Genomic DNA, 11,512 nt, shown 5'->3' with positions numbered 1-11,512 from the left:
CACTGGCCACATCTTGCAAGAATAAATCAGATGCCAAGTGCCCAGTTTATGCTCTCAAAACCTGCTAGTTTCCATTGAAGTAAACCAAGATATTTTGATGAACTATAAAAACTCCACAGTCAACAGGCCCATCTTATCTCCCCCTCCCCCCTGATTCTGAGCCCTTCCCTGGGTCCTGGCAGCTTGGCAGAGGCCTCTCCCTCACGCACAGAGGAGGCCGCAGTAGCTCAGCAGAGTCTTGGGGCCCGGGACCCCAGACAGGAGCCCAAGCTGGTCTCAGCCTCCCCAACATGTTGAGCTGGCCCGCCCTGGGCACAGCCAAATGGTTCTGCAGCTGGCCCTTTGTCCCCCTTCCTTAAGTAAACAAAAGACAGAAACAAATTAATGACCTACATTCACAGTAAAGCTCGGGCTGCCTCCTCGCGCACGCCGAGACGGAGCAGTTGTCTACAAGCAGATGTTCACTTAGAACGCTGCAGATTGCAATTAATGATCACCACAGCACAGAACCAAAGCTTTCCTGTTTTATTCTATACAGCCGTTATCATACAGTGTGCCTGCTGCAGCCTCTGGCTTAGAGGGCTGTGTAGTAAATGTACAGCAAATTAACCTAATCATAGAGTAACAAAGGCAACATGTGTGTATAACAGTGGACAAATGTGTTATAATAAACCTGTTAAACTTAAAATCTGACTGCAGAATGGAACTGAATAAATACAATAACTCCTAATTCATTCTAGTTGAACAGGTTGAAAACAATTCTTAAATATAAAATTAATTATTGCATATATCTAAGATAGTAATTTTCATTACAGTTATTGCTGAATGTTTGAGTGTTTGTTTAAGTTGCATAAAGTTGAATGTGGGGTGTGATTGACATCACATTAACATCCATATTCTATATTAAAATGTGTATTAGTATAACTACATATAACTTGCTCATGTTTTCTTCTCTTGCTGATACAGGTTCCACTTTTGACTAAAATCTTGTGCTTCCTTGGTCCAACATTAGGTCTCTCAGACAGGGGACAATGTGGTGAGATTAGGAGTGAGCTTATAGCGAGTGTTTGGGGCTTACCTCAGGGACCATCTGTGGCCCTAATAGACACTGCTACTTCTTGGCCTCTGACAAGTGCAGGGGCTCTTAATGCATCTGTACAGGCAGGTTTAGCAGGCAGCAAGACATTATTAGCTAAAGCTGATTTCTTTACTGGAAAACTGGACTTGAGGAGCTTTGGATCGCCTGTGTGTTACAGAGGGGGTTAGCGTTCGACAAGCTGCTGTAGTTTTTTTCCCCCTTAATACAGCTCACACCTCACTCATATCAGAAGTTACTGTGTGGCCATGCTGAGTCCAAACCCAGCTCACTGCAGCTCCCCATCATGTAAACAGATATACATGAACACGACTAACGCCCACATCACAAACATAGGGCTCACATGCCAAAACCTCCTGCATGGGGCCTTCTGGATGTGTTTATGATGACGTGACATTACAGTAGTGCACTTTGGCCTATAAGAAAAACAGTTCACAAAATTGGTTCAAGTTTCAAGATTCTTATAATTTATTGCAGTTTGCACACAATTTAAAAATGTCAACAACAGCACACACCAAAAATTACAAAACTAAACACAATTAGAATTTACTCCCCTTGAGAAACACAAATAAAAACTATGATTGTCAAAGCTAAAAATGACTAAATCTGAAATTTAAATAAAAAAAACAAAAACATAGTTTTAGTCTCAAACGGGGAGCAAATGTCTCTGAATTTAAATCAGCTTGTTTTTCCACTGATTGTCCTCTTTCAAAAGAGACAGAAAAACTTTTATGAACCCCTCCCACCCTGCACACTTCACCTGTTTGTTTACAAACTGTTATGACATTTGTGTTTTCAAGTAAGCACAGCAACAAAAAACAAGAAGTTTGGAGATGTCTAGTGGGTGGTTCATTCACAGCACAACTCCCTAAACTTCACACACACCATTTGAATCAAATAAGAAGAGGCTGGACTACAGCAGTTTAAGGCAGTCAAGTACAACCAGAACATACAGCAGGAAAAGCCCATGCACACAGACAGAAGTGCAGTGCTCATGTGGCTCCACTGCAGCCCTGTACATGCACGTGTCTATGGGCCCATACTGAGGAAGAAGTGAGTGAGCCACAGCTGTTTGTAAACAAAACATTATAAATCCCACTCACAAAGAGCTTTTGAAATGCACAAACAGAAAATGTTTAAAATATTTTCAATTTGTTTCCAATATCATCAAAATATTGATATTTTCCAATAAATTTAATTTGCAATAGACATGAATTCATACACAATGTCCCGATCTGTAAATGGTTTCAGTATCAAATACTCAAAATGATTTAATAAAAGGCAAGTTTTTAGCAAAAAAATCTGATTTTGTCTTTGAGCTTAAAAAGGTGCATTCAGGCATGCCAATTCTGTGTTCACAGATATGGATAATGTCTAAAACACGCTCTCTCTCTCTATGTGTAACACACAGCCAAACTTCAGCATGAGAAAAGATTTGAGGCTTCAACATTCAGCAGGACAGTTTCACTCTCTGCCACCTCCAACCTCAGTCCAGTCTGAGCCACACCAAAGCACCCACAGACCTGAAGAAGCACCCTGTGAGCCAAGCCACCCATGGGTGCCTGCTGTTGGGTGCAGAGGAGCAGAGAGGACCACAGAAACACACAGTGGACACACAAACGCCTGAGGAAGAGCAGGAGGAAGTGCTGGGTTAGTGACATAAACATCTTCAGTAGTTCGCACACACAAACACACAAACACACAACACATCAAACAGCAGATCAGTGCATATAGACACAGGCTTCACATGTTCACCAGAGCGCCGCAGCCGCTAACATTCCCCTACATCCAGTATACTAAATCACCCCTTCACTTTCAAAATATTCTATCCACCTCCTCCAAAAAAAATCAAATTAAATAAGACAAAAATCAATGTTCATGCATTTTCCAGTTGTGAAAATATTTGTTTTAACAGACTGCACCTTTGAGAAATATTCACAGAAAATGGAAAATAAAAAAGAAAGCCTGTTTGTTCAATTACAATGTGTACAGTAATACAGCAAATTCACATTTTATTTTAAAATATACAGGTCTGGACATCATGCAACAACAGCAGGTCCCATTACAAAAAGTAATAAAAAATAATAATTATCATCATATTAATTTAAAAAGATGTCAAAGATTAAAACTCTAGAACAATATACAACAACCTTAAATTAAATACCTTTTCAACAAGAGATGTTTAAAGACTGCCAGCTAGATTTAAGAAAAACTCTATTCATAATAACAATAATAATAATAATTATAATTTCCAAGATTTAAAAAATACTTCAAATTGATTGGAAGTGAAAAGGGAGGCTGTGCATTGCATGAGTGAATCTATCTGTCAATGAGCTTTCCCTTACACAACATCAAGAGCTTAGAGAAGCGGGAGCGCGCCTCCATACCAGTACAAAATTAAATAAAACAGACACACACTCACGCACTCCAGATGAGATTTTTGCCAGCGTAGTGCAGTTTGACACACACACATATGAGTGTGTGTGTGTGTGTGTGTGTGTGGTGCTCACAGTACCCGTTTAGTGTGGATAATGCTTCAGCTTCAGTGGGTTCGACTGTCTGACTGATATGACACCAGTGTCGGACTCGGAGCGTTGTGAGGTACAACACCAATAAAACACAAAACTCTCACTGCGACCTGTCTAGAGACGCACTGAAAACCACCAAACACAGCGCACACCAACTCAAAATAAAGAAATAAAATATTCAGTAGTAACATTTTATGTGCTATTAAAGTGCAATTGAATGAGATTTGCGACATACATGAAGATGAGAGCATGAGTCAGCAGGTTACAGACTGAGCCCTGTCCCCAGCCCAGCCTTCATTTCCACAGTTCTTGTGAGCTGTCCTCTATGGCCCAGTCCCTCACATTGGGCAGTGCCAGAGGTTCACTTTTCACTGACAGTGAGTTGACCAGTTCACAATGAAACTTCCGGATGTGCCGATAAAGGTCCCCAGACTGTGTGAAGCGGCGCTCGCACCACTTACAGGCGTGTGGCTTCTCGCGTGTGTGCACCACGGCATGCCGGCTCAGGTTGTGTGAGTACTGGAAGCTCTTCCCACACGTGGTACAAGTGTAGGGCTTCTCCCCAGAGTGAGTCCGCTCGTGCCGCTTCAGTGTGTACATGCAGGAGAAGGTTTTACTGCAGATGGTGCAGGTGGGCACGTTCACGTCTCCAGCCGGTTTGGACCGGATGCCCTCCTGCTCTCTGAAGTGGGAGCTGAGGTGGAGCTGGAGGATGTGTGGGGAGGGGAACACCTTGTTACACAGAGGGCACATGAATATCTGTGTGTGAGTGGCAGACAGCATGTTGGACACATAGGGCAGCAAAGAGCTGTCCATAGTGCCCGCCTCAGTCTGGGTACGATCATTTTCACCACCCAGTAGGTCCTCGTCGTCTGCACCTGTTGGAGCCTTGTCTTCTCGCTCCAGCTCTGAGGCCAGAGACGCCTCGCGCAGGGCTGACAGGTGCGCCTCCAGACCCAGTCTTCTCTGGGCCGACAGAGGACCCCCCACCATGTGGTGGGTCAAACCCCCGTTGGTACTGGGGGCTGTCACCTTGAGTCCACTGTGCTCCATGTCATAATCCCCTCCTCCCAGCTCCTCATCCTCGTCTGACGCCACACCTCTCTCCACCTTGACCCTGACGGCTAGCGGGCTCTGTAGACTGTCCGGCGTGGCTGTCCCGCTGAAGTATGGCGGTTGGTGGCTGCTGTGGTTGCTGCCTATAGGTTTGACAGACAGGTCTAGGACACAGTCGGCGGTGTCGTTGGACACCCTGCGTCCCCGGTGGTCTCTACGGGAGCTGATGGAGTGTGGGGACCTCCGGGATAGGGAACCAGTGGAGCTGCTGGGGCTGCCAGCCGGAGAGAGCAGCTTCTGCTCTGCCAGTCTCTCTGCGCTCTGGGTCTCGGCCTCTCCGTTAGCGGGACTGCCTGAAGCCATGGCGGGGGTGGCTGGTCTGTCGGAGGGCAGCCTGAGCCACAGTGGTGCTGCCTCTGTCTTCCCTTCCTCCTCCTCGTCACTGTGCAGCAGGTCGGCGGTGGCGGGTCGCCCTGTGGAGCCGTCTGATAGGCTGTCGGCCTTGTCCGAGCAACTGGAGCCGTCGTCCTCTTTACGCGTGCTGTCGGCCTCGGCCGTGGCCTTCTGCTTCAGCCGCTTTTTACACACCTTGACAATGTCGTACATGTGCAGGTAACTGGCGGCCGCTAGCACATCCTCTACGGGCAGGTTCTGGAACTGCAGTTTGCCCTCGTACATGAACTCCAGGAGCAGAGAGAAGGCAGGCGCTGTGACGATGTCGCTGTTGAGGTGGACCACGTCCCTCTTGTCCAGCTGGTCCTTGTAGAAGAGGTGGAAGTACATGCTGCAGGAGGCCAGCACAGCGCGGTGAGCGCGGAACTGAGCATCGCCCACGAGCACGGTGGAGTCGCACAGGAAGCCCTGGTGCCTCTGCTCACTCAGACACTGGAGCAAATGTCTGCTGTGGTCTGGGAACTCCATCCTGCCGTCCTCATAACCTGCACACACACAGAAGTGAAATGTGTCAGAAAGGACTCTCGTCATGTGTCAGCTTTAACAATGGAAATATTTTTTAAATACATATTTTTCATTTAAATGAATATTCTAATAAAATTTTAAAGGTTATTGTGTAAAGAAATGACATTTGACATTTGACACAGCTAAAAATCATTCTTTCTAAATTAATTTACAATAGCAGCTGTCAATACAAATTAGGTCAATCACCATAAAATGAGACAAATGTCATGCAAAAGCTGACAGAGGCAAAATAAAAGAAAAAGAACCAGAAAACTGAAATGTTTTTGTTTGTTTAAAAAAAAAATCATGCAAGAAAATTACATGAGTATATTTCAATAAATCATTTTAAAAAATTCTCTTAGAAAACATTGTTCGAGATGCCCATTCAGCGCTCTCAATTCACACTGAGTTTTCGACTGAAATATCCTGTTTTCTCATAAAAAGTACAAATGGACTGGAGACAAAATAAAGAAGTTATTTAGAAGATGATTTTAGCCCGACAGCGAGAAGGCATCGCACTGATACAGCTTGTGCTTTTCTCACTGCATCTCTCTAACTCCTCTGCCTGCACTCCTGGATTGTCGCTGCTCCTACGCTGGTTATTTTTATTAACCCACTTTGGCCTGGCCTGGCACAGCCCTTTTAGGTAACCGGCTTTCAGCTGCACACACTGTCCTCACGTACACACAGCAGCCTACTAAACACCTCCACAGACTAAGTCTACAAGCAAAACTACTCAAATGATTTTACACTGTTGCACACTGACTTGTCCCTTAACCTGCAAAGTCCAGCTCATGAGCAAATTTAGAGAATAAAATTTTAAAAAAGTATTACATCAAAGTTTATGAAGATCTGAAATTGAAAGAAAACAAGAAGACTAAGTGTATAAGAATTAAGCCTCACCTGTTAGCCAAGTAGATTTGTCCTGTCTGAGAAAATACATGGCTCCTGCTCTACGCGGTGTTAACCAAAGCAGTTAAATCAGCTCATTTGAATGAAGCTAAACCCAGAGTGTCCGGATGTGTGAGTGCGTGTGTGCTGTCTGCCTCTTGTCTATGTGTGCTGCTGCCCTCAGGCTCCTACAGACTGCTTTTAATGAGGGGCTTACGGGGACAAGGGTGTCCCACCTCCTCCCACCCCTCCCCCTGTCCAGCCAAACCCCTCTGCACCTCCTCTTTTTACGCAGGACCCTTCCTCACGCACTTCTCTCTTACAGAAAACTGTCCCGCACATCCACGCCACCTTATTCTGCCCCGTCCCTCACCCCTCTTCTCCGCCCACCACCAACCAAGAAGAGAAGATTTACAATACAATCACTGTAAGTGCCCTGCTCGTCACAGCATCAATCCTAATCCTTAAAGATGGCTAAAAATAAAGTCGGCCGCAGCAGAGTGGAGACTGTGCAGAGGGAGTCGTGGTACGAGCTCAGGAGGGCAGTGGCTCTTCACCAGCCGCTGACCATGCCAGGCAGTGCCCGGGAGTCATAGAGGAGAGGGGACCCCAGCACAAGTCTGGGTGTTTGGGAGGAGAGGGACAGCCCGGGACAGCCATGCCGGGGCAGGGAGGGAGGCTTACCCACATCTGATCCAGCTGACGGGGGCCATATGGCAGCTGCTAGCCAGATAAAGAGATTAAGACTAGGAGGGAGTGCGATTACAGCTGTCTAGCCAATTCAGGCAGCTCAAATCTGCAACTTCTAAATTAGTCTCCTCTACTCCAGCCGACAGCAGGGGAGAAGAGTGGCTAGAGCAGTCCGCACACACGCTTTCAAGTAATTTTATGGCAAGGGAACAAAAACTGATTATAAGAAATAAGATATTTTTAAAAGGCATAGTCAGTTTAAAAAAAAAAAACCTTTTGCTATAGCGAAACATGACTTTAAACTTCTATAATGTAAAATTAAAATTATATCAATATTTACAGTATATGTTGATAATGTTAATAAAACATAAGCAGATATAAACATTTTCCCTAAATAAAAAAATACTTCAGTAAATCATTCTGCCGTACACTGTATGCAGCTATTTTTCCTGGATAAAAATGAGACAACATGAAGAGAAAACAGTAGCTGAAGTCTTTGGAGTCAAACATAACACAGTACCAGCTCCCGGACTGCAATTAGCCCACAGACAGGAGCAGCAGCACGACTTTACTACTCCACTCAGCTGCAGTTTCTCTCAGCGCGGTTTGACACGCTGCGCACAGACACACAACAAAACTAAACAACTCGCCCAAACTCCCCCCACACACACACCGTACCTGTAGCAGTATGCATCAACTTGATTAACTCCACTGTTGCAGAATAGCTGGGCTCTGGCTCGTATCCCTCCCTCACTATCTTTCTTTCTTGCTCTTTCTCTTCCTCGCTCAGTCTTTCTCTGAATCAATGAGTGGGTAGAAGACAAGAAGAGGGAGGCAGGCAGAAAAAAACACGCTGTTCAAACTGCGAGGGACAGATGCAAAGTGGAGGAGATGTTGGAGGGGGAACGAGATACCACCTCCCTCCTCCTCCTAACTAACTGGCGCTGATCGGCAGCCACAAACACTCACACACCCACACACACACACACACTCAAAGCACTAACTCTCCCAGGCTGCCGCTGAGGCTCACAATAAAGGAGCGGGAGGGAGAGAGGGAGGGAGCGACGGAGGGAAGGAGAGAGGGAGAGAGGGAGGAGGAGGTGGGGTGGATGGCAGCCTGTCAGCTGCTCTGACATCATCCTCAGATGGAGATGCTACCTCCAGCTGTGCTCTTTCTACAGCCATATGCTGCCTCCTCTACACTCCTGCCACCAGACTCCTCTTTCATTCTACCAATACCAACACCACACAACTTTGTCCCACAGCTCACAGTCTCCCTCACTGTTCTCTGAGCCTTTATTCTTTCTGTGGGAAAAGCACAACAATGCAAAATGCAGGAGGGTGCTGTTTGCATTTTATAGGGAAAAAAGTAACCAGTTTGAATACCTCAGTCATACTTTCAGCAAGTCTTGAGCAAATAAAACTTTCAGGTAAAACTTTAGCAATTCTTGTTTCAAAACACTTGCCTGGGTCTCCAGCTCCTTCCAGTAATAACAAAAGAAAACAAGGCACATTTACAACTGACAGACGCACGCAGCTGATATTGTTTCCCACTTCTTTACGCTTCAGCGCCACTGCCTTGTCTTGTATTCATTCAGTGCCTCATTCATTCATTCATCCTTGTGCCCCCTACAAGGACCCTCCGGACAAGTGACAGGGACAAAAATGAAATGAGAAAACAATGGGGCCAAATCCAAAAGAACCTAATGAGTGAGCAGGCCAAACAAAAGGGCCATGAGTAGTTAATAAGCCACAGAGAAACTTACAAAAGCTGCCATTCAAAATCCAAGCTTTCATTTCAGTTTAGGATGACATGATTATTTTTATTACCTCTAGAAGTTCACAACAAAAATAAAGTTAACACAATCAATAAATACTTTATAATAGGGCATTTGGACTATTACAATGGACTTTGATAACATTAATTAAAAAAAAAAATTACCCAATGTAATGCGAGATTAAGATAATATGCTGATAAAAGTGACAAAATTAAGACGTTAAATTACACAATATATGTGAAATGTTTCAAAAATATAATAAAAAATTTGTTTGAATACCGTAGTAGCTTTTTCATGTTGGTGGGACAGTTTTAACAGTACCCAATTGCTTTTGCATCTTAAAACTTTATTACACCACTAGTAGACTTTGATCATTATAATTTTAGCAATTTTCTATTTTGTAGTACACTGTGACAGTGCAATATTACTAACCAGGAAATGTGAAATTAATTACCAGAGCTTTGTTTAGATTTTTCACTTGTTATTTTAACAAATTTAAGCTGCTTAAATTGTCAGCTCAGAGCTCCTCAGAGCTTTGCCCAGCTGAGAAATCGCGTATAACTTGGTTGTTACACTGGACTAACATTGGACTGCCGCTAAACAAGCTGACAGAGCAAGATGAGGGTAATTAAATGTAAAAGACAAACAGAAAGAAGAGTGGCTCACACAGGCACTGACCCACGCAGCTAGCTATAGCCCGACCATTGCTAACAAAAGTAAAGCGAACAGGCACTACAATATCTCAGTCTTTACAGTTGTGCGCCAGGCCCGGCTGCTATGACAACAGCTGCTAAAACACCGCGGAAGGAGAGCAACATGGCAACTATTAGTGCAAAGAGACAACACAGTCATGCTAAGGAAGATTTAGCTACTTTTTCCCCTCCGTAACCCAGCCTCTCTCTCTTTGCTGAGCCTCCTTTAATCGGACTATTAGACACTGCACTTACAGACAACAAGCTCCAATGTCTCCTCCGCGTCCACCGTCAGATCGCCGTCTTTCCCTCGGAGACCAAACTAAATAGAGTTTAGACTCATTTCCATAACAGGCTGCCGAGGTGAGCGTCGGAGGGACGGGGAGTGTAGCACTCTGCGGCGGCCAGATGTTTCCGAGCTGTTGCTGTTCAACTCGGGCTGGGAGAGGAGGCGAGTTGACTGGCACGGCGCGGAAGCCAATGAAGCCGGCGAGAAGGAAAGTGAAGGCAAATTGGAAGCGGCCCTCCAACAGAGGAGAGGGAGGGATATATGTGCGCTCGTCGGCGTAGGTTGACACCAGGCACACACCACAGCAGCACACACACAGTGAGAAGGCAGGAAAGAAGAAGCAGCTGGGCGGCTGGGCCAAACCAACTGGTTCTGCGAGTCAACGAGGCGGACTGGCGCAGAGCGAGGGACCGCGGTGCGCTTTGGGTACTGTAGTCAGGTCCGGACAATGGTCAGGACTGGGGCTGGAGAGGCGGGGCTGAGAGGCAGGTGCACCTCCACCTTGACAGGAAACATTGTAAAGCTGACCCACTATATTGAAATGACTTTACAATAACCACCCTGGACTCATACAGTTAAAGCAGTCACAACTTTAACAGGTGTACCATAGTAGTCACTTAAATCTCAATGTTATAAAGGCCTTAAAAACTCACCATATGGCATCATATATTGTACAAAATAAATATTTATACATGTAAGATACAATAAGTAGGCCTTTAAACTTCATGAGTTTGTTCAATATGATATTGAAAAACTGATCTTATCAATAGTCTACATTTTGGAAGTAGGATTAACTTGATGTTTTATTGTCTTGCATCATTTGCTCTTCTTATCACCTACTTATACTACAATATATGCCTTTAGCCCATAAAAGACCATGAGTGAAAAAGGCTGTCAGCCTACTTGAGCTTGTTTATGGTTTAATCACAGCAAATTCTTGAAACAATAGGAACAAAGAATGCCCAGTGGCTTGTTTAAAATATTTATATCTGTTGTCATTTTAGTATTTAGCAGCCTATTTTGGTATTACACTCTCAGATAAAAAAAAACAAAAAAAAAACTGTCCAATAGGTCACAGGCTCACCACCTTGAGCAGCATCCATCATGGCTGCTTGGACAGGGAGGCTCTGGGCAGCTCTAAGTGAGCCTGTCTGATTTGCATCTCCTAAACTTGTCCCAGTAAACTAATTGGCGTCACTAATGGATGGCTGGATGAAGTGCAGCTCTGTATGGTAATGAATTCACACAATCCGGTGTCATAGCTGAAGGATTTGTTAAAATGCAAATGAACACTGACCCTGTTGTGTGTCTATCAATTTGGGGATCCCCGTAACCAGCATATTACAATGAGCTCCTTGTTCAGACAAGTATAACAAATACAATTAGCCCTGAGCAGGCACAGTGCAGCAGCACAGGATCACACCAAAAATAGCTTCTTACTTCTAACATTTACAAGTATAAGTTAATTTAGGCAATAACTCACCTTTACCAACATATTTACAGAAGACTGAATAATTGTATTTGCCATTATCATA

General features: G+C 44.6%; 1 protein-coding gene across 2 annotated transcripts; it reads right to left on the bottom strand.

Annotated features, from left to right (window-relative positions):
* Window positions 1-1,540: 1,540 nt before the first annotated feature.
* On the bottom strand, window positions 1,541-10,355 carry zbtb18 (zinc finger and BTB domain containing 18). Of its 2 annotated transcripts, XM_055162834.1 has the most exons (3): window positions 9,944-10,355; window positions 7,897-8,015; window positions 1,541-5,618 (listed from the first exon to the last, which is right to left on the bottom strand). In XM_055162834.1, the coding sequence occupies exons 2-3, from the start codon at window positions 7,910-7,912 to the stop codon at window positions 3,919-3,921; spliced, it is 1,716 nt and encodes a 571-aa protein (XP_055018809.1). In that variant the 5' UTR covers window positions 7,913-8,015; window positions 9,944-10,355; the 3' UTR covers window positions 1,541-3,918. The 2 variants fall into 2 exon arrangements, with proteins under 2 accessions (XP_055018809.1, XP_020777065.1); XM_020921406.2 differs by lacking the exon at window positions 7,897-8,015 and having other exon boundaries at window positions 9,944-10,081.
* Window positions 10,356-11,512: the final 1,157 nt, after the last annotated feature.

Source organism: Boleophthalmus pectinirostris, unplaced genomic scaffold (genome assembly GCF_026225935.1).
Source record: "Boleophthalmus pectinirostris isolate CB_2022bp ecotype Guang Dong unplaced genomic scaffold, ASM2622593v1 HiC_scaffold_5, whole genome shotgun sequence".
NCBI lineage: Eukaryota > Metazoa > Chordata > Actinopteri > Gobiiformes > Gobiidae > Boleophthalmus > Boleophthalmus pectinirostris.
The sequence above is the reverse complement of the archived record's forward strand: the minus strand, read 5'-3'. Positions and strand labels throughout refer to the sequence as shown.